This window comes from Larus michahellis, chromosome 5 (genome assembly GCF_964199755.1).
Source record: "Larus michahellis chromosome 5, bLarMic1.1, whole genome shotgun sequence".
NCBI lineage: Eukaryota > Metazoa > Chordata > Aves > Charadriiformes > Laridae > Larus > Larus michahellis.
In genome coordinates this window covers 23,587,249-23,608,762 of record NC_133900.1, presented here as the reverse complement: position 1 = coordinate 23,608,762, position 21,514 = coordinate 23,587,249, and the positions used below count along the sequence as shown (strand labels likewise).

The 21,514-nt window shown below is 43.5% G+C and overlaps 1 protein-coding gene across 7 annotated transcripts in view; it reads left to right on the top strand.

Annotated features, from left to right (window-relative positions):
• PTPN13 (protein tyrosine phosphatase non-receptor type 13) overlaps positions 1 to 5,974 on the top strand; it is a 128,065-nt gene extending 122,091 nt beyond the window's left edge. For all 7 annotated transcript variants that reach the window (XM_074589147.1, XM_074589146.1, XM_074589145.1 and 4 more), the window contains 4 exons: positions 2,260 to 2,597; positions 3,124 to 3,339; positions 4,466 to 4,528; positions 5,562 to 5,974. In XM_074589147.1, the coding sequence (XP_074445248.1) occupies positions 2,260 to 2,597; positions 3,124 to 3,339; positions 4,466 to 4,528; positions 5,562 to 5,642 (698 nt within the window). In that variant the 3' untranslated portion in view covers positions 5,643 to 5,974. The remainder of the gene's footprint in view (positions 1 to 2,259; positions 2,598 to 3,123; positions 3,340 to 4,465; positions 4,529 to 5,561) is intronic.
• Positions 5,975 to 21,514: the final 15,540 nt, after the last annotated feature.

Sequence of the window (21,514 nt, the reverse complement as noted above, 5' to 3'; positions counted from 1 at the left end):
TTCCCAGGGGGTCCTACTGACTAACTCCTTGAAGAGCTGAAGGTTTGCTTTCCTAAAATGCAGGGTCCTGACTAGGCTCCTTGTCTGGCACATATCCCTCAGGACTGTGAACTCAACCAGTGCGTGGTCACTGCAGCCCAGGCTGCCTCCAATCTTGACATCCCTTGCCTTGGTGACTATGAGGTCCAGTGTGGCATCCCCTCGGGTAGGGCTGTCTGTTTTCCTGTCTTAGGAAGTTATCGTCAAGGCACTCTAGAAACCTCCTGGATTGTCTACGGCTCGCTGTGTTACTTTTCCAGCAGATGTCAGGGTGGTTGAAATCCCCCAGCAGGACGAGAGCCTTCATGCTCAATGCCTCCTGTAGCTGGAGTCAGAAGGCTTCATCAGTAGGTTTCCCTTGATCAGGTGGCCTGTAGTAGACACCAACCACAAGGTTCCCCTTGTTGCCTCGGTCTTTAATTCCTACCCATAAGCTTTCGCCTTCCTCTTGGCTGTTCTTTAGGGACATCTCTTCACACTCTATCCCTTCCTTAACATAGAGGGCAACACCTCCGCCCCTCCTTCCTCACCTGTCCCTTCTGAACAGCCTGTAGCCATCAATAGCCACACTCCAGTCATAGGATTTGTCCTGCCAGGTTTCAGTAATGGCCACTATGTCATAGCTTTCCTGTAGCATGGTAAGTTCCAACTCCTCCTGTTTGTTACCCATGCTGCGTGCATTCGTATAGAGGCACTTCAGCTGGGCTGTTGGCTGTGTCACCTTCTTAGAGGAGCACCCCTTAGGGTGTTTCTCAGGTGTTTTCCTGTTGACTCTGACTACCTTAGGAGCCCCTGGCTTGTCTCCATAAGAGTTTGTCTGTGATGTAGCATCCCTAGCATGCCTTGGGGCAACAGGTCAAAGGCCCTTACTAGCGCCCCATCCCTCTAACCCTGATGTGTTATCCCACACCTTGTCACAGACAAGCCTGATATTATTATCTCCCTCCCCCTTCACATCTAGTTTAAAGCCCCGCAGTCTCTTGGGCAAAGATGTTTTTCCCACTTTGAGAAAGGTGTCTCCTGTTTGATGCCAGCAAGCCTGGTGCCATATAGGCCATCCCATTGTCAAAAAACCCAAAATTGTGGTGGTGACACCAGCCATGGAGCCGTGTATTAATGCACTGGATTTGTCTGTTCCTTCCAATGTCACTGCCTGCAACTGGTTGGAGTGAGGAAAAAAATAACCTGTGCCCCAGATTCCCTCACTAACCTTCCTGCAGCCCTGAAGTCCCCTTTGATTGCTCTTGGACTGGTTGCAGCTTCCTCTCCACCTACATGGAAGATCAATAATGGGTAATGGTCTGAGGACTGTATGAAGCTAGGAGGTTTCCTGCTGATGTCCTTAACCTGGGCTTCAGGAAGACAGCAGATGTCCCTGTGAGGATGGCCTGCCTGGCATATTGGACCCTCTGTTCCCCTCAGGAGGGAGTCACCAACAACTATAACCCTTCTTTTCTTCTTTGTGGATGTGATTGTGATACGGGCAGTACGCCTTTCTGACTATGGAGACATCTCTGGTGTAGACTGGCCATCATCCACATCCTCATTTGACTGGCCTTCCTCATATCTGTTGTTCAGAGGTACTGGGAGGGGTGGGGTGGGCAAGGAGAGAGTTCACCTGCTGCCCTGACTGTGAACTCTCCTCCATTCACTCCCTTCATTTAGGCTTCTGCCTGACAGGATCAGGGTACAGGGGGCCCTTGGTCCTGGCTACTTTCTGCCAGGTGCTCCTGTTTCTGTATCAAGGAGGGCAGAGCCTGGCTCCACCAGTCTATTTCTTCTTCAGCCTCCCTGATACTTCTTAACCTGTCAGCTTCCTCTCTCAGCTCTGCCATCAGGCTGAGCACATCATTCACCTGTTCACAATGTACACAGTTGTTCCCATAGCTGCTTCCCATTGCCAGGAAAGTGCTCTGGCACTCCCTGCAGCCCGTCACCTGGATGGCTGCATGTTTCTGTGGGAGCTCCCACAGAATGTAGATTTCTTCCCTAGCCATCTTCTTTATTCAAAGAGAAGTACTCAGTAGTATCCTAAAGGCTTTTTAATTTTAAAGTTGTTTTTTTTAATTTTAGTTGTAGTGATTTATTTTTTTAAGTAAGATCTGAAAGCATCTGTACTAAGTACTGTGCGAGTGTGTAATACTCAGCATCTCTATTGTGTGAAGGTCTAATTATGTGCATACATAACTTTGAGGTATTTTTGTTGTGTGGGGATTGCAGATGATACAACTAGAGTACCTCTTGGAATTGAAGGTGGATACATCAATGCCAGCTTCATTCGCATGCCAGTGGGGAATGAAGAGTTTGTTTATATTGCATGTCAAGGACCTCTCCCTACTACTGTAGCAGATTTCTGGCAAATGGTTTGGGAGCAAAACTGTACTGTGATTGCCATGATGACTCAGGAGGTTGAAGGAGAAAAGATAAAATGCCAACGTTACTGGCCAGATACGCTCAATAAAACCACCATGATAAACGATAGACTACGGCTTGCTCTTGTGAGACTCCAGCAGCTGAAGGGCTTTATCATTAGGGTGCTGGAGCTAGAAGAGATCCAGGTAAGTGAATCTAATTCTGCATGCTGAGAATTTTTTTTTCTGCATATTGGCATTTTTATCCTTCTGGCTTGCCTACTTTCAATCACAATGTCTACATCAAGAGGTGACCCATGGCTTCTCTTTACCCAGTGATCATTATCGGGTAACTCTTCCTTGCTGCAGCTTGTGCTACTCTGTGACAGGAGATTATTGGGCCAGGAGATTATTTTGTTGTGCTAATGAGACTCTAAATTTTGGCTCCTTTAGGTGCCTTTGGCCACAGAAACATGTATAGGGATATGAAATTCACTAGTAATTCAGTCTGTCTGGTTCATTCCTCTGTGTGATCAACTCAGTCTGCACAGTGAACCTTATACTATTCAATTACTTGCTAGTTATTTTCAGTTTAGCTCATTGTTTCTCTTGTTTTATTGAATTACAGAACACCTTGATTGAGCAAATCCCTCTCCTGAGACTATTTCCTTTTGTCTTTTTATTCTTCCCATGTGTTAACATTTTGTTGTTATTGTTGGTTTTTAAACCTCAGACAGGTGAAGTACGGCACGTTTCCCATCTGAACTTCATTGCCTGGCCTGACCATGACACCCCTTCTCAACCAGATGACCTGCTTACTTTTATCTCCTACATGCGCCATGTCCACAAATCGGGACCTATCATAACTCACTGCAGTGCAGGCATTGGACGATCGGGGACCCTTATTTGTATAGATGTTGTTCTAGGGTTAATCAGCAGAGACCTCGATGTGAGTACCCAAGAGGATGGGCCAAGCTGTGCTTTTGACTTGCAGGAAATGTGTTCCATTGGATCTATTCAATTATTTAAACAATAGGCCATGCTTTTGAGAGTAGCATACTGGCTATGTCTTAATGTAACATAAATCAGGGTGTAAAACAGCAGTACCTGTGAAACGTTTCTTTGTTGATGATTCTGGAGGGGAAGAGCTCTAACATCCACGGGTCCGTGGGTTATCGCAGGGAATCTTAAGTGTCCTGTTTGTTGATACCTCAGCAATCCAACATGGTTAGGAGCCACTTGAGACATTCTAGGGTATGTTACAGGGATGTCTCCTGCTGTAGCAGACTTCTGGCGTATGGCTTGGGTACAACGGGGTGTTGCTACAATGACTCAGGCAATTGAAGGAAAAGTTAAAATGCCTGGCTTACCTGTCTGGATGTACTCAGTGGAACTATCGAGTTTAATGGCATTAGGTCTGAGAATTATGGCACTTGGTCTGTCAGAAATCCATCATGAACTGTTGGAGAGCAGCTAGAAGTCAGCCACAGTATCTGTTTAGGCAACTGAATCAAAAACTCAGTGTACAAACATTTCAGCTGGAGATGAGGGTATGTAAATTAACTTTCCCAGCACAACCGGGTATTTGTTTTCTAGGGTGATCCACAGGAGGGTGCTAGCTTCCTTATGTTTATGTCCGTCAGTGGCCTGGTGTGGCAAATCTTTTTGTGAATTTGTAGAGAAGATGAGCTATGTCATGCTTAGCTCAGCAGGGTTTCTGAGCACCCACTAGAACTTTATAGATCTGGGGAAATAAAAAGCGTTTTGTTGGGTTGGCCAAGGGGCTCTATTTTCTGCACACTCAGCTCCCAGTAAGAGTAAGCAAGAGAGCCAGTGCACAGAGAAAGAAAATGAGAGGAGGAGGGTGTCTGATGTAGAAGGGCCATATTCATACAGCCCGGAGACAGCACATGCTGGTTATCTACCAACATACCTAGGCTATAGTGAATTGTTATTCGTTTCACTACTAAATGTTTAATCTAGCTAGTTGGATTCCTTAGTTTGATGCTGGGGATGTCTCCTTTATATACATTTGTGTCTTTTTTGAATGTTTAACTTGCTGTTTGTTTTGGTAGTTTGACATCTCAGACCTGGTGCGCACAATGCGTCTGCAGAGACATGGGATGGTTCAGACAGAGGTGAGTCTGGCTTCCCCAGGTATACGCTAAAGGAAAGACACTGGAATTCTAACTCTGACGTGCCAGGAGGCTTTCTGTGATGCACACAATGATTGTCTTTGTGCCCTCTAATGTAACATCTGTGTCATGAGAATTAAATCAGATGCATACCAGTGAGTAGCAGTACATATTTAACAGTTATGAATGCATGTAATTTTTAATGTGTTGATCTGTGTTTAAAAAAAAAAAAGTTGTGAGATTTTTCTTCAAAAGCATGTGGTATAGAGGAAAAGGGCTGAGCTTTTTTGGCTAAAAGTTGCATTATAAACTGAAGAGGAGGCCTAACTGTAGCTGCTGTGAATCACTGATGCTACCACAGAGAGTAGTCTTGAAATTTCCTTTGGGGAGATACTCAGCCAAAAGTTAAATGAATGTTTTAGGAATAGTCTATATCTAGAGCTAATTAACTTTATCTTAGAGAAGGACATCACAAGGTCTTATTAAAATCTGCACTTTTTCTTTGAATGTGAAGAAATTGTCAAATCATAGTTTAAAACAACAACAACAAAAAAAAACCCAACACAAAGAAAACCCACAAAGAAACACCAAAAAACCTAAAACCAAACCATAAAACTATCTGTCCCGTGTCGCACCCCAAAAATGTTTTAGCTCATACACGTGTATCACTGGGATTAAGATAAGAAGTTGCACTGTCATCTGAGTTCTGTATTAGTTGGCACTGGATGCAAGACCTTGAAATTCACTTGCTGTCATCATTTCTACTTATATAAAGTACTTACTCTGCTTGAGGTGGTTTTGATGTGAAAGGAGGATAAAAGTCCCTTATAAAAATATATCTTTACTGGCAGGGGAGTGTCTGCATTTGTTTTAAGATGAGGTTGCATATTTCTCCACTGTGGTTTTTTTGTTTTGTCCTTCTTTTTTTGTTTATTTAACTGTAGAAATAGTATTGAAATCAAGTGCTGTGCACCTGTGAAGTGCAGGGGAGAGTGAATAGCTTTTCACATGTTCTGTGATTTCCTTTCCCTTGCAGGATCAGTACATTTTCTGCTATCAAGTTGTCCTTTATGTCCTGAATCATCTCCAACATGAAGAGCAACAGGGAGGCAAATAAAACACTGAAGCTGAAGTGCTTTTAAAATTGGGAAGCAAGGAGATCTAGAGGCTCTCACATGTTTTCTTTGTTCTGCCAATAGTTTTCTAGTCCCTTTCCTCAGTTGCTGTCAAATATATTTTCTATAAAGTCTCTCCATCGTTCCAAATGAGGTACGTAGTTCTAAGGAAAAAGGATAGCTCATACGATACCACTAATGTCTTCAGCCCCATGGACACATATGTGAGATATTTGTATAACAGTAAATAATATTTAATAAAGCTGTATTTTTTGCAGCTTCCTTAATATGTGATAAAATACTGAAATTAAAATATTTTAATTTAAAAAAAAAAGTAAGAAAAAAAAGTAATCTTATAATACTTCCTGCAGTTCTGCAACTGTTTTGGGGTATTTGTTTCTTATGGGGTGGGGGAGTGGGAGGGATAAAACAATATTTTTATCCTGTCAAACTTTATTACAAAGACATTTTACTAGTCTCATTTAAAAGCTTGTTCATGGCACAGAATTTTTGCCCTTTTAGTACAGTTACAGCTATTTTGTAGAGGGTATCTTGAAATGAGCATTTAAGCTTTAAAAGATGCCAGTTAGCATAAGGATAGTAGTGAACGTTTACTGTAATTATCACAGTTAATAATGTTTACTTCATAGAGTTTCATGTATATATTTATATGCTTTTACAAAAAAAAAACCTGAATTATTAGGTGTCTAACCTTATAACTGATTAGGCATCTCCACTCTGTAAATAAAAAAAATACACCTAAAGTACACTGATCACTGTGTCTGGGTGTTTTTGTGTCCTTGTGACTGATTTCTCTTGGCTTTACATGGCATCCTTCATACAAACAGCTGGGAGAAATCTCATGATCGCTGGCTCTTGTCCTGGTGGGAGCCTTCAACCTACCAGATATCAGCTGGGAACACAATACAGCTGAGAGGGAACAGTCCAGGAGATTCTTGGAGTGACACAGCTGGTGAGGGAACTGACTAGGGAAGGAGCCCTGCTGGACCTGCTGTTTGTAAATAGAGAAGGACTTGTGGGGGTTGTGACAGTTGGAGGCTGTCTTGGGCATAGCTACCATGAAATGATAAGAGTTTTCAATTCTCAGAGAAGCAAGGAGGGGGGTCAGCAGAACTGCCACCATGGAATTCTGGAGAGCAGACTTTGGTCTTTTCAGGAGCCTGTTTGACAGAGTCCCTTGGGGGACAGTCCTGAAGGGCAAAGGTGTCCAGGGAGGCTGGACATTTTTCAAGAAGGAAGTCTTGAAAGCGCAGGAGCAGGCTGTCCCCGTGTGCTGTAAAACGAGCCATGGGGGGAAAGACCGGCCTGGATGAACAGAGAGATATGGATACAACTTGGGGAAAAAAGGAGAGTTCATGGTCTTTGGAAGAAGGGGCTGGCCACTCAGGAAGACTACAAAGAAGTTGTAAGGCTATGTAGGGAGAAAATTAGAAAGGCCAAAGCCCAACTAGAACTTAACCTGGCTTTGGTAGTTAAGAACAACAAAAAAAGTTTCTATAAATACATTAGTAACAAAAGGAGGACTCAGGAGAATCTCCATCCTTTATCAGATGAAGGTGGTATATATAGTACATAGTGACAAAGGATGAGGAGAAGGATGAGATACTTAATGCCTTCTTTGCCTCAGTCTTTAGTAGTAGTCGGTTGTTCCCTGAGTACCCAGACCCCTGGGCTAGTAGATACGGGTGGGGAGCAGAATGAACTCCCTGTAATCCAAAGGAAGACGGTGAGGGACCTGCTCCAGCACCTAGATATACATAAGTCTGTGAGGCCAGATGGGATCCACCCAAGGGTACTGAGGGAGCTGGCGGAAGTGCTCACTGAGACACTTTCCATCATTTACCACCAGTCCTGGCAAACAGGAGAGGCCGCAGTTGACTGGCATCTAGCAAATGTGACACCCATCCACAAGAAGGGCTGTGAGGATGATCTGGGGAATTACAGGCCTGTCAGTCTGACCTCATTGCTTGGGAAGGTTATGGAGCAGATCATCCTGAGTGCCATTATGTGGCATGTGAAGGACAACCAGGTGATCTGGCCCAGTCAGCATGGGTTCACGAAGGGCAGGTCCTGCTTGACAAACCTGTTCTGTGACAAAGTGACCCGCTTGGTGGATGAGGGACAGGCTGTGGATGTTGTTTACCTGGACTTCAGTAAAGCCCTTGACACCATTTCCCACAGCATTCTCCTGGAGAAACTGTCTGCTCATGGCTTGGATGGGTGCACTCTTCGCTGGGTACAAAACTGGCTGGAGGGCCGGGCCCAGAGAGTGGTGGTGAATGGAGTTAAATCCAGTTGGCGTCCGGTCACGAGTGGTGTCCCCCAGGGCTCAGTACTGGGGCCAGTTCTGTTTAATATCTTTATCAATGATCTGGACAAGGGTATTGAGCGCACCCTCAGTAAGTTTGCAGATGACACCAAGTTAGGCGGGAGTGTCGGCCTCCTTGGGGGTAGAAAGGCTCTGCAGAGGGATCTGGACAGGCTGGATCGATGGGCTGAGGCCAATGGTATGAGGTTCAACAAGGCCAAGTGCCAGGTCCTGCACTTGGGTCACAACAGCCCCATGCAGCGCTACAGGCTTGGGGAGGAGTGGCTGGAGAGCTGCCTGGCAGAAAAGGACCGGTACCAGGGGGGCAAGGGGGAGCGAGGTGGGCAAGGAGGGAGTTCACCTGCTGCCCTGACCATGAACTTGCTTCCATTCACTCTTTTCATTTAGGCATCTGCCTGACGGGCAGGATGCAGGGGCCCTTTGATCCTTGTTCCTGATTCTGATAGGTGCTCCCGTTTCTGTTTCAAGGAGGGCCGGAGCCTGGCTCCATCAGGCTATTTCTTGTTCAGCTTCCCTGATGCTCCTTAAACTTTCAACTTCTTCTCGCGGCTCTGACACCAGGCTGAGCAGATCATTCACCTGTTCACAGCGCACACAGCAGTTCTCATAGCTGCCACTCTGCCAGTGAAAGGCTCTGGCGCTCCCTGCGACCTGGGCAGCTGTATGTTCCAGCGGAAGCTTATCTGTTCTGGCTAAGGTTGAGAGCACGACCTTCTGCCGGGTGGAGGCCATAGCTAAGCTCCTTCCGAGAGGGTGATGACCACCCTTGTCGTGGTGCTCCCAGGCGATACCCACTCACTGCTTGCTTACTCCCGAAAGGCTTCTTTTATGAGGGGAGGGGTGGGGGCAGGGTGACGGCTCTGCCCATGCCTCCTCAGCTGGTTGCACCCTGAGCTGCCGGTTCCAGCACGGGCTGGCCACTTTTCCTGCCTTCAAAAAGCCCCCAAAGGAGCCCCATGCCGGCCTGTTTTTGCCGCCATTCCTTTCCCCAGTGCAGACTTACCCACGCTGGAGCTGGTCTCCTGGGCGAGGAGAGCCCTTGCAAAAAAAAAAAAAACAAAAAAAAAACAAAAAAAAAAAACAAAAAAAACACAGCTGCACATGTCTTAAATTTTCAGTGTCCATTGGGAAAAACCTGCAGAACTGTGCATTCTGGAGAGTTTCCACGCTATGGTGAAAGAAAGAGGACATTTTACTTTCCTCCTTATTTTTCAGCATACCTGGGCATTGAGGCCTGTATCTCATTTTTTTGGGGAGTGTGTTTGTACACGGGTGCTGTGGCAGTGATCTGACAGCAATGTAATCTACTCTGCTTAAAGGCACCAGGTTTGAGGTGGGAGGTAGGATATTGGGTTCTGAGTAACTCAGTGTAAACAGTCAGAACTGTTCTGAAGGGAAGTCTGTGTTTTATGCCATTTGGGAACTTTGGGTGATGAATAACTGCCATCAGCCAGCACAGGAGACCATTCAAGCAGTATTCCTGTCCCAGCAGCCCTTACCAGAACCGAAACTTGTGACTTGTGCTGTCAGGAAGGCTGTAAGAGTACTAATTTGACAGCATTCTGCAATGCGAAGGTGGAAATAAGTTCAGAGGCCTGTGATTATCCGAGGTTTTCACTCTTCAAAATAGTAACCCACAGTGTTCTGGTATCCCAAAACTGAAATGGTAACTGTCTTGTGTGTTTAATGGTATTCTAGCTAGCAATAGCATGATTTTAAAAAGGAAAAGAGTCTTTTTTACTTGTCACGGTAATATTATGATTTTTATTCCCTCCAGCATACCAGCACAGTTGAAAAACTGTGCCTTTTTCAGAGCAGTGTAGTTTGAGGAAGGAAACTTAATCCTGTGTAGAGAGAAGCAGAGGCAAATTGATAGCAGTGTTGACAGTACACCCGTATGAAGGAGCTTTAAATTCAGGACTACAGTTGTCAACAGGCAAAGTAAGTAAATGCAGCAAGCTGATACACTGCTGCTTCTGTTTTAACATGGTGAGTTCAGAGGATTTGTCTATGTCTGTTTTTTAAAACAAAGAAATGGTTATGGTGACTAGATACTATGGTTAAGTCAGTTGAATTCTTCTTTTAGATGTTTTCAGATATATGCCAAACGATGTAGGAACAGGAACTGATTTTTATGTAATATGGTACATGAAGCCTACTTTGGTATGGCGCAAACGATTTGCATCAGATTACATCAATCAGTACAAGATTCTAGGATTTGCTGGTTGTCTGCACAGATATGAAGATCTGTGGTATGGTATGTTATACCCAATTTCCTTTTAATGATGGGTGCGTAGAAAAGCAGAGAATAATTAACTTGACCTAACCGGCCCCATCCTCAGGAAAAGGAACTCCCACCTTCCCAGACAATCTTTTCTTGTATTATTACCCTTGGAAGGGGAGCACATGATAAGTGAATAGACCAGTCTGTTCAGCCTGCTAATGTTTAGGTATTGTATTGGATCCCAGCCCCAGAAGTCCAACTGCGAAATCCAGCATCCCTACTCATTTATTAACTATTTTAACTTTTAAAGAAACTGGGGATCTTGTGGAGCAAAGCGTCTTTGAATAAAAAAGGGTAAGTATGGCCCTTCAGTCTGTTCGATCCAGCTCTTTCCATCTGAAATCATCCTCCCTCTACCATCCATATGTAGCTGAAAACAAGGTCATGCAAGAATAATATGGAGTTCCTACACTGAAGTTTTCTTGGCTAAATTCCTGATTACCCTAGCTTTATGATAAAAAAGATGGGCCTCAATGGGAAGCATTCAGGTGTTCCTAAGAAGTCATGCATGTATGGTGAAAGGTGGCATTGGCCTCTTTTGAGAAGAAGTCTGAGTTTCTTCATGTTTTTGTCTCAGCCTCGAGGAATTTGATACCTAATAAAGAAGGAGTGCTCCTTAATCTAACACTTGTTGAGGACACTGGGGTGGGGGGGGTGTCGGTTTTCTTCTAGGCAGGTGGAATTTGCTATCTGTGGCACTTGATGTGGTCAGTTTGGTTGAAATAGACCCCACAGCACAAAACTTGTACAAGAAACTGAGCATGCTTATGCAGGGTGATTGCTTAAGCTTAGTTTCTATAGGGAACCTGGTGGGAAACATGCACCAGTACTCACCTTTTTCTCCACAGGATGAAGCTACCTAAAATCTTTAGGCCCCCTTTGAAGAAATTAGAAGAAAAATAACTGAGAAGCTAATTCCTTGAATGGAAAAAAAATACTGTGTGCTTTCTTAGTATGCTGACTATATACTTTTCAGGGGGGGGAAAGTCTTGAGTGGCTTCTCTTTTTTCTTTTTTCTTTTTTTTTTTTTAAGAATTGTGATGTCTTGCTGAGTAAGCAACCGGGACATGCTCCAGCTGGAAGGGATTTTCTTTTTTATAGGTACCCGCTTTTCAGCAGGAAGTTTACCAGACTAGGAAAAAACCTGATGTATAACCCATTATTGGCCTAATTAAAGAACTGTCCTTGTGTGTTAACCCAGGAGAGAAAGGATCCTTTTTTTCCAACCAGAATTAGCTGACAGAAGCATATATGCTTTGCCATATAAGCAGCCCTGTGCCATTAGTAGTTTATCGTACCATTGTTTTTCTTGCTGGTCTTTGCCTATGCAAGAGAAGGGGAGCAGCCTACAAAGGAGGAATTCCAGTTGCTCCTTGGAGACTATTTTGAGGGCTCATTACTGTTGCTTCTTCAATGCTTCTAAGCAGCCTTTTCTGTCACAACTTACATCCTTATAAAACTAGCTATCTGGGGAAAATAAGGACTTAAGAATGATTGAAAAATTTGCTGCGCGTAGGGGAATGCTTTCCTTTATCACATGTCTAGTGTTTCACAGGAGGATCCTAGGAAAAGATTTTAATATCTCCTGTAAGTAAGTGGAAGCAAGCTCATAACCAGGTGTGGGCCTGTATTTCTGTTAGAGCGCTTCTACGTCATCCTCTGATGGTGCAAGCCCAAATAGAGGCCCATTCTCTTGGGTCTTCAGGTGATTCTGCAGCTGCAAAAAGTCTTCTGTCTGTATGATGAGGTAGGACTTAGGAGGACAATGAAAGATGACATGGGAGAAATCTTGGGAGTTGAGCAACTCGTTCTGTGAGGTGAACTACATCGTAGTGAAGTTGTGCTGTAGTGACTCTGCATGTGTGGCAGAAGCCAGTGTAATACCCACCCCTACAAATCTCTTAAATGAAGGCACAAGATAATAGTTGGGCTGGGTTAGGTAGTGTATATGATTAACAGTGTAGAAGAAAATTTTAATCTAAGCTTTGAAGGTTCAAAAACAGGTGACTTGCAGGTAGTAAAACGCTTACAAAGTGCTTCTGACTTCCTCCATGTTAAAAAAAATACAAACAAAAACCCAACAACTCTTCCACTGGGAAACCAAAGCACCTTGGCCTCTTGTTTATGCTAGCAGCTTCCTGGTTCATGTTTTCTCTGTATTTCTCACACGAATACAAATACACATAAATATTCTCGCCCACTTTTGAGACACACGATGTCTGTGATATCCTTTCTGCAGTACCCAGGGGTACAGAAACCTGTGAGTTGAGGGCTAAATTTTGTTAATGGAGTGGAAGGCACTTTGCTAACATACGAGAATGTGAGCCATCATCAGGATGCAAGTTTGAATTTATGACATCCACTGATAGTCAAGTTGGAACAAAGCTAGGGGCAAACACCAAGTGGTTTATGGCTGTTAGCACGGCTGCGGTGGAGAATCTGTTCTGTGCTGCCTTCCTAGTGCAGTTGATCTTGGCCAGCTGAAGGGTAAACTCAGGGAAATGTTACTCATCATTTAAGCAGCTTTGAGAGGGCAGTGTGGCGAGGGCTCGGAATATTAAAGGCACAGTGAGTTCTGTGGGGTTTACTTCATTTTACCTGTGATACAAGTGTGTCCGATGTAATCCAGCAGTTATTGTCACATAAAATGTGAAAAACTGTATGTACCTTTTGATTGAAGGGAAAAGAAATGCACTAAAGGAGGGGAAAAAAAAAATAAAGCATAGCAGTGAAACAGAAAAATGCTTGATACATAGCTGTATACAATACATTTCCATTGCTGAATTTAGACTTTTTGTCTAGAAGTTGAAATAGCAAATCAATGCGTTCACCCCTGTAATGTTTCAAAATCAAACTTGATACAAGGCAAAACAAAGCAAATAAACCCAGCAACAATGAAGAGAGATACGCATTTGTCTGAAGGTAAGTCAAAGATGCTGTCAGATACAAGGGTCTGTGTGAAAAAAAAAAATGCGCCTTGGTTCATGGATTCCTAGAAGCATGTTTGGGTCCCCTTTAAGAATCCCAGAGCAGAAGTGGTGCAGAGCTCAAAAAGGGCCTGGCATCTGGTCATCAACAACAGCATGGCTTAGAAGTCCTGGTTGGGCTCGTGAGAGGAAGGTGGTGGGGCTGAGTCTTGGAAACAGATTCTTTTATTTGGGGGAAAGTGTTTCCGCTTCCAGGAGCAGAACAGTGCTCACCACCTTCAGCCGGCTGTCTTTGTAAGGAGAAAAACAGCTGCATGCTGTGATGGCGTTGCTATTTTCCATGGTGAGGGAGTGACTCACCTTGAAGTCTGGGGTGGGAGTAAGGAACAGTGCTGCTTTGCTTGAAAAAAAAAAAAAAAAAAAAAAAAAGGGCAGAAGAACACATTCTGCAGCTGGCATTTCGGACCTGAATTTGAACATCACGTGTTGTGCTTTATTTCTACTGATTCATGTTGGCCAGCCATGTGGGCTCTGTGGAGCTTTGTTTCTTAATGAGATGTTAGGGAAAGGGTGGTTGGTTTTGTTTTAATGAAGGTGCTGGAAATATCTTGCTGGCTCAAAGAATGTGATCTGAAGGATAAATCATTGGCCTGAGAGCAGATTTAATTGCTAATTTTCTCAAGTGGGTCCCAGGAAATGGATTTCATCTTCCTTGTACTGTGATGACCTCCATAATCAACTTTTTTTTTGCTCTGGTAGGGCTCTGACTGCTACTTCAGTATAATAGCCAGATTCCCAAACAAAGTGTTATCTTTAAACAAGTTAACTTGGTCACCGAAGCAGCCTGGTATTCAGTAACAAGGAGCTTTGTATGGACTAATTTGGCTTCTCGGCTGCCTTTAGAGCATGACTGGGTATTTCCACACTGTCCTCAAGAACAGATACACTGTGATATCCCATAATAAAAAATACATGGCTTCTCCTACAGCTGTCTCTTTTTCAGAGATTGCTTTGAATAATATATTTTTTTATATATATGCCTTTTATTTTTTGGGGGGAAGTATGTGTTCAGCAGCACATTTTTCTATTGATGGGTTTCCTCCACAGACTATAAACCATTTTTATTGTTCTGCATAACCCGTTTTTATTGTTCTGCATAAAAGTTCAGGCAGGCAAAAGCTTTGCTGTGGAAAATCTGTTAGCATGCCAATTTTTCAGCCATTCCTTCTGAAAGAAGTTGCTGTATAAGTCTGTGGTGTTACCTCTCACATCTCCAACATCAGTTATGTTTTTGGTATTGTCAGTCAGAATTACAGGGACCGTTGGGACAGAAATTATAGCTAATTTGTACAGGCCATCACTGATAGCCCATTGAAGGCTAAGCACAAAAACCGTCTCAGAAAGTGTTTTCTCCTTTTAGCATTAAGATAATGGCAAAAGTTTCAGTGTTACCTCAGACCACTCTTATTACTGATTTTTCCATTTTTTGATGTATTTTGTTCAAATAAACTGAGGTGCCTTTCAGAGTCAATTTTGCACCTTGGCAAAATGTGTATGGAGTCCAGCTCTGCTAGGGTTGCTTTAGGGTGACTATCAATCTGAGTTTCGCTGTTCTTTTAATCTTCCTCTGACAGCAATGGCTGCCTGCTCCCCTTGAAATCTGTTGTTCTTTTGAAGCACTTGACGAAGTCCAGTAGTTTCACTTCACTTTTCACATCACATGTGTGTTAATTGCTTGTACACCTGACAAACCATGGATAAAAGAATCATACAAGACTCCCATACTTGAATTGTCTATGCAGTAGTACCGTCAACAGCAAATATGCTTTGGATATTGTCTCTCTGTACCATGTGGCAAACTGAGAACTGGTTAAAGAAAATCTGCCGGAGTGCTGGCACTGGGAAGTGAAGTCCCTTGGCCCTCATTGTAGCAGGTACAGTGTCTGTGCAAACCTCACGCGGATTACTCAGTCTGTCAGAACTGTGGCTTGCTGGAATCACTTCTCACAGCGGCAGAATATCCCTGCGTGTTGTGCAGCTGTGTTGTGACATGACCATCTATCATCTCAGCATCACACAGAGAACCGGAGGACTCTCAGTATGTGCTTCTAAATGTATTCCATGTCTCTGATTAATACTGCAATCCCAAATGCAGGTGTTAGTCACGTGCCCAGAAGACACTCCCATTCCTCTTCATCCTATTCTATTTCCTTTCTTACAGCCTTTTGCTACAACTCTCCGTTCCAACTCCTAGAACATTGTTTGTGCCTTCGGTAATGGGTAGATCCTAGAGTCCTGAGATGAGCTTTGCTCCAGCCACTGCTTTTTCCAAAAGTGGAAGGTTATTTTGCAAACAGCAAACTTGGGTCTGAATATATGGTTAATAACCTGCTTTAGTATATAGATTTAGTTAAAGAAAGTATGCAAAGGAGTTCAGAAAGTGTACAAAGGGGTTCTGGAGTTCTGCTTTCCCATTTCCCCAGTAGTACAGCTGTCTGTGATCATAGCTGCAGCCCTGCCTTCAGCTGTGCATGCTGTAGTTGTAATTGCAAGGAGCAGATCATTCAATGAAGAGCAGTCAACACTTCAAGTTACTGTTCTTGCCCTGAAGTCTTGACAGAGGTGGAATTCAAAGCTTCAGTAAAGGAGCCTGATGGTGGTTTCACCTCTAACAGTGTCTGGAATTCAGGCCGAGCTGAGTGCATTGAGCATTTTGCGTATAACAATTCTCTGTCTCCTTGAGGTGCATAAGCCAACTTCAATGTGCTGAGCAAGCCTGCAGGAGTATTTTGGAAGCTGGGCAGGGTTAGAGGATAAAGCAAGAGAGTACTTGGCTATGCACTATAGAATAGGATCTCTGTCTCCACAGCTACTTTGATGCTTGTCAACCAAATAAATTTCTCATGCCAAACAGTTGCAGGTTTAAAAATATCCTGGCCTTGAGTGGTCAAGAGGCAGGAGTGTGGCAGAATTGTAGCAACTGTAACTTCTTGCATCTCCTTATATCTCATCTCCTGTGTGGGGCCTTTTCTGGGATAGAGAAGGAAAACTGTCCCTAGGGTATGGCCACTACAGGACTATTTGAAGCCGGACATTTCAAGCCTATTGGAGCTGACCCCAAAGAGCAGAGGCAGCTGATTGCCTGTCACCTTGTTTGTCTCATTATAGTTCACTGTTGCTCTGATGCCACACAGGCTATTGGTATGTTCAAAACAGGGACTGTCATACACATAGTCTCTTTGGTTTCCTGTGCTGTCTGTCCATCTGCTGTCAGTCTGTTGCTTCTTAATATGCAAGTTGCAAGTTTCTTGAGGTCAAATCTGTCTTTAGGTTCTTGCATTGTTCAGTGTAGTCTTAGTATGAGATAAGGGGGTTAAGCAGTTAGTTCTCTAACAATGAATAATAATGTCTCAAAGACCAGTGACCTCTGACTTGATAATTAAAATAACTGGTGTGGGTCTCCTTGATGTATCCATTAGAAAAATCTTCATCTACAATAAATGAAATGATAAAGTAAGGTCAAGTCCATTTATCTCAGTATCTTTAAGAAGTGCTGAATGCTCTGGAGCAGCCGTAACACTGCCTGGTAGCTCCTAAAGCGGGATGTTGGTATAATGACACAAAGGCATCGTTCCCAGTTCTACTGTGGAGAAGGTCATTGTGCTGATGTTACAGATAATAGGGGAGTGAGTGGTTATCGGGAGGCATTTCCTCAGCATTAGTGTTCCTAGAGCACTGTCAGTCTTCCCATCAGCACAATTCGATCACGTTACCCAGTGCCCTAATGGAAACAATTCCTGAAGCACAGCTATCTGCCTTGTTTAGCTTTTCTCAGTGAATCATAAAGCATCAGCAAGCAAGGTTAGATTTATGCAGGAGCTATGTGAGCCAAGCATACAGTTAAACAAGGAAGGATGTCCATTTGTGTGATAATTATTTTGCATTCGTCCCCTTTCTGTAACCTGCTTTTTTACACACAGTTGCTCTTCTTCCCAGTGGAGCACAAAATTTTTCTCATTTGTTTTGAATCCCCGGATCGCTGTAAGCATTCAGCAATTCTCATGTGCTGTGATAAGTCCTTACTATGACTGTTTTGTGCTCCCAGCAGCCCAGGCTACTTGCCCTGGGCCTTCTGGTCTGTGACTTTGGATATAAACTGCTTGTCTAGTGATGTGTGGTGCTGGCATGGTGATGGTTGCTTTAGAAATGATGATTGTCTTAGGGCAGGATTCAACAGAAACATTCACTAGAGTGGCATTTGTACGTCTGTCCACATGGATGTACTAGTAGAAATGTTTGCCTTGTTTACCTTAAGAACTTTTACCTTCTTAGCCCCAAATCACCCTCTTTTTCTTTTTCCTGTTAAGGTGCTCTTGTGAAAGAGACATTATTTACATGTCTTTTGTGTGACCAGTGACTTGATGGTTTACAGCACATAGGGGTAATGCACATTTAAGAACAGTATTCTGTTGTTTTTTCTAGATTCAGGCATGGTATCAGAGGGTCCTAGAGATACAATAACCTCCTTCTGCACGCCAAGGTTATAGAACTGGGCAGAAAACAAGCACAGCCAAGGGAAGCACATAGGTACATTATCATTGAAGATCTTCTGGCTCCCCTAGCACGATTTATTGCGCCGTCTTGCTGTGTCATGTTGTCCAGTTGTCTCACTCACTTAATTTGTTGAGATTTGCCAGTGTACTTGGTGCAAGGCAAAACCACAAATCAGCAACTGACCAGAGAAATTTATCATTTTATGTGTGCAGAGAGATGGATTGTATTACATTCCAGTCAGTTTCTTTTTGTAAAAATTCACCTTCAGACGCAAAGGAGCTGTGGTGTGAAAGCACAGCTGAAAGGCTAGAATGGAAAGAAGTGGGGTTTATAAATGGCATTTTTACAGTAGTAGAATCTCCCCCTTCCAATGGAACATAAATTTGCCTCACTCGCTGTGTATGAATTGGTTCCCCCAGGATAGGGATCCAAGAGGGAAATGTGCCAAGCAATGATCATTGTAACAGTCCTTATGAAAGGTCTGGTCAAAGGGTAATGTTTATTTCTCTGTCTAGCTCTTGCCTTAGTCTTTCAAGCAGCTTTTGTGATAAATGGGTGTTGCATGAGAAGGCTTCAGTCAGTTTGGGGGTTTCGGTACACACGTGGCTGTTCAGAGCAGAAGTAGGAAGGTCTGAGTTAGGCTGGTGTAAATGGGAACGGGGGGCCTGTCCTGGTTAAGCGGTCTAAGTAAAGTGCGATAAAGCTGGAGTCAGGACTTCAAGGGATTGGGTTCGGCTTGTGCTCAGAGGGTGGGAGGGGTCTTCTTGCACCAATTGTTGTGCCTTGCAGATAGGATGCTCTTTGCTGTGTGAGCTTACTCATAGAATCATAGAATATCAGCTTGGAAAGGACCTCAGGGATCATCTGGTCCAACCTTTCTTGGCAAAAACACAGTCTAGACAAGATTGTCCAGCACCAGAATCTGAGATGTCCAATGTTGAGGAATCCACCACTTCCCTGGGGAGATTATTCCAATGGCTGACAGTTCTCATTGTGAAAAATCTTCCTCCTGTGTCCAATCAGAATCTCACCAGGATTAACTTGTACCCATTACCCCTCATCTATTCCATGTGACTCCTTGTAAAAAGGGAGTCTCCATCTTCTATGTAGCCACCCTTTAAATTCTGGAATGTGGTGATAAGGTCTCCCCTAAGCCTTGTTTTCTCAAGGCTGAACAAACCCAGTTCTCTCAGCCTTTCCTCATATGGCAGGCTTCACAGTCCTTTGATCACCTTGGTGGCCTTCCTCTGGACCCTGTCCAGCCTGTCCACATCATTTTTGTACAGCAGGGACCAAAACTGAACACAGTATTCCAGGTGTGGCCTGACAAGCCCTGAGTAAAGTGGGATAATGACTTCTTTGTCTCTGCTGCTGATGCCCTTGGTGATGCAACCCAGCATTCCGTTGGCTTGCATTGCCACAGCAGCACACTGTTCACTCATATTGAGCTTGTTGTCCAGCAGGACCCCTAGCTCCCTTTCCACAGAGCCAGGTAGGTCTCAGCTTGTGCTGCATTCCTGGATTACATTTTCCCAGGTGCAAGACCTTGCCTTTGTCCTTGTTGAATTTCATAAGGTTCTTGTTAGCCCACTCTTCCAGCCTATCCCGATCTTTCTGCAGGGTGGCTCTCCCTTCCGAAGTGTTCACTTCCCCACTCACTCTGGTATCATCAGCCAACTTTGTCAGCGTACACCTGATCCCATCATCCAGATCACTTATGAAGATACTAAACAGCGTTGGGCCCAGTATCGATCCCTGGAGGACCCCACCTGTGACAGGTTGCCAGTTTGAAAAAGGAGCTATTTACCACCGCCCTCTGGGTGCAGCCTGTCAGACAGTTCCCCACCCACCGCACAGACCGCTTGTCTAGACCATAGTGCATCAGTTTCTCTAGGAGGAGGCTTTGGGGAACTGTATCAAAAGCCTTCGGCAAATCCAGGTAGCCAATGTACACCGCTCGCCCCACATCAACCAAGCAGGTTACTTTGTTGTAGAAGGTGATCAGGTTTGTCAGGTACGATTTGCCCTTGGTGAATCCATGCCGACTTTTCCTGATCATGTGCTTTGTTTGACTTGTGAAAGCCCCCCAGCAGGATTTGTTCCATAACTTTCCCAGGCACTGAAGTAAGAAAAATGGGCCTGTAATTTCCTGGATCCTCCTTTAAGCTCTCCTTGTAGATGGGGGTGACATTAGCCTTCTTCCAGTCTTCTGGGATGTCCCCTGGTCTCCACAACTTCTCAAAGATTATGGAGAATGGCCTTGCCACAATATCAGCCAGCTCTCTTAACACCCTTGGGTGGATATTGTCAGGGCCCATCGATTTGCAGGGGTCGAGCTCCTGTAATAGATCACGTACCAACTCTTCTTTTACTGGCAGTGGGTCTGCGTTTGCATCAACCTGGATTTTTGTTCCCAAGGCCTGGGGCCCAACAGTGCTGGTAAACACAGAGGAATTCAATTTTAGTTAATCTTTTTAATTCAGAAGTCCCTTCAGCTTTTATGGCTATAAGGAGAAAGGAGAGAAAAAGTAAATATACATAAACCTTTTCAGCACTCGTGTACAGTATGCTGAATGTAAACTGTAATGTTAGTGTTCTCCCAGGAAAAGGAGACGGTGATTTCCAATAATATTTTTTATTATTATTATTTCCCAGGATTGGAAACTTGTTTTGTTCATGGTATGATTAAGGAAAGCACTATCTACTGCAAATGTGATTTTGGTGCGTGTTTCATCAGGACAGGAGGTCTCAAAAGGAAAAAAAGAGGAAACACAAGAATTTTTCCTCCTACCCTTTCCTTCATCATCTTCTGTGTAAATAATTATTGTGTATATTAAGAGAAATTCTATTCTATTCTATTCTACTGGCATATTTTTCAGTCTGAATTTAATGACAAGCTTTTGCCAAACATGTTGAAGTACCATCAGATTCCAATTTAAAGCTTAACATTGCAAAGAAATTTTCTCTTTCTGTTCACAAAAACACACAAAGAGGCTCAAGTATAAGAATACACATTTTTTTTTTAGTCAACAAGCTGTAAGGGCTTAGTCAAGCAACTGGCTTAGGTCAGTTCTGTCAGTAATAGGCCTGTTTCATCTAACAGCTCTGAATTAAACTCCACAGGAAGCGATACAGCTTCTGGAGTCTGACTCGATGCTGTCATTAATCCTGATAGTATTGTTGGGAGATACAAGTTTCCTTCAAGAAACTGCTGCCATCAGAAGCCAAAACTAAAATTTATTTTTAAAAAATATTTTTTTTTTAACAGATGATAAGCCACAGAATGAAGTGTCAGTACTTTAGTGCATGATTTGGAGAAGTGGTTTGCTTTTTTCTCTTGATTTATATTATTGCAGTAGGAGTTTTGAGGTAGAATCTTGCCCAGCTAGAATCTTTAGCACTGCCTTTGAGAGGCAACTAGTGATCTAATACTTACAGAGGGGATTTCCTATGAGAAGTAAAATTGACAAGTTGAATTCCCCACTCAGTTCTGCTAAGAGAGCATTCAAAAGCTATCTATCTCTGTATCTTTCAGGAGCTAGCTTAGGCTTCAGGCCACCCAGAACTTTTACTAGGTGTGAAGCTGAGATATGACTGCGTGTTTTTTATCGGTAGAGTAAGCATGAGTTTGCATAACTGCGAAACAAGCACTTAAAAAATAAGGTAAGTGCAAATACTGCACTTTATTGTATCATGTCCATATCCATTTTTATTCCTATACTGTATCTCTGCATTCTGTGTAGGACTTCTGATAGGATA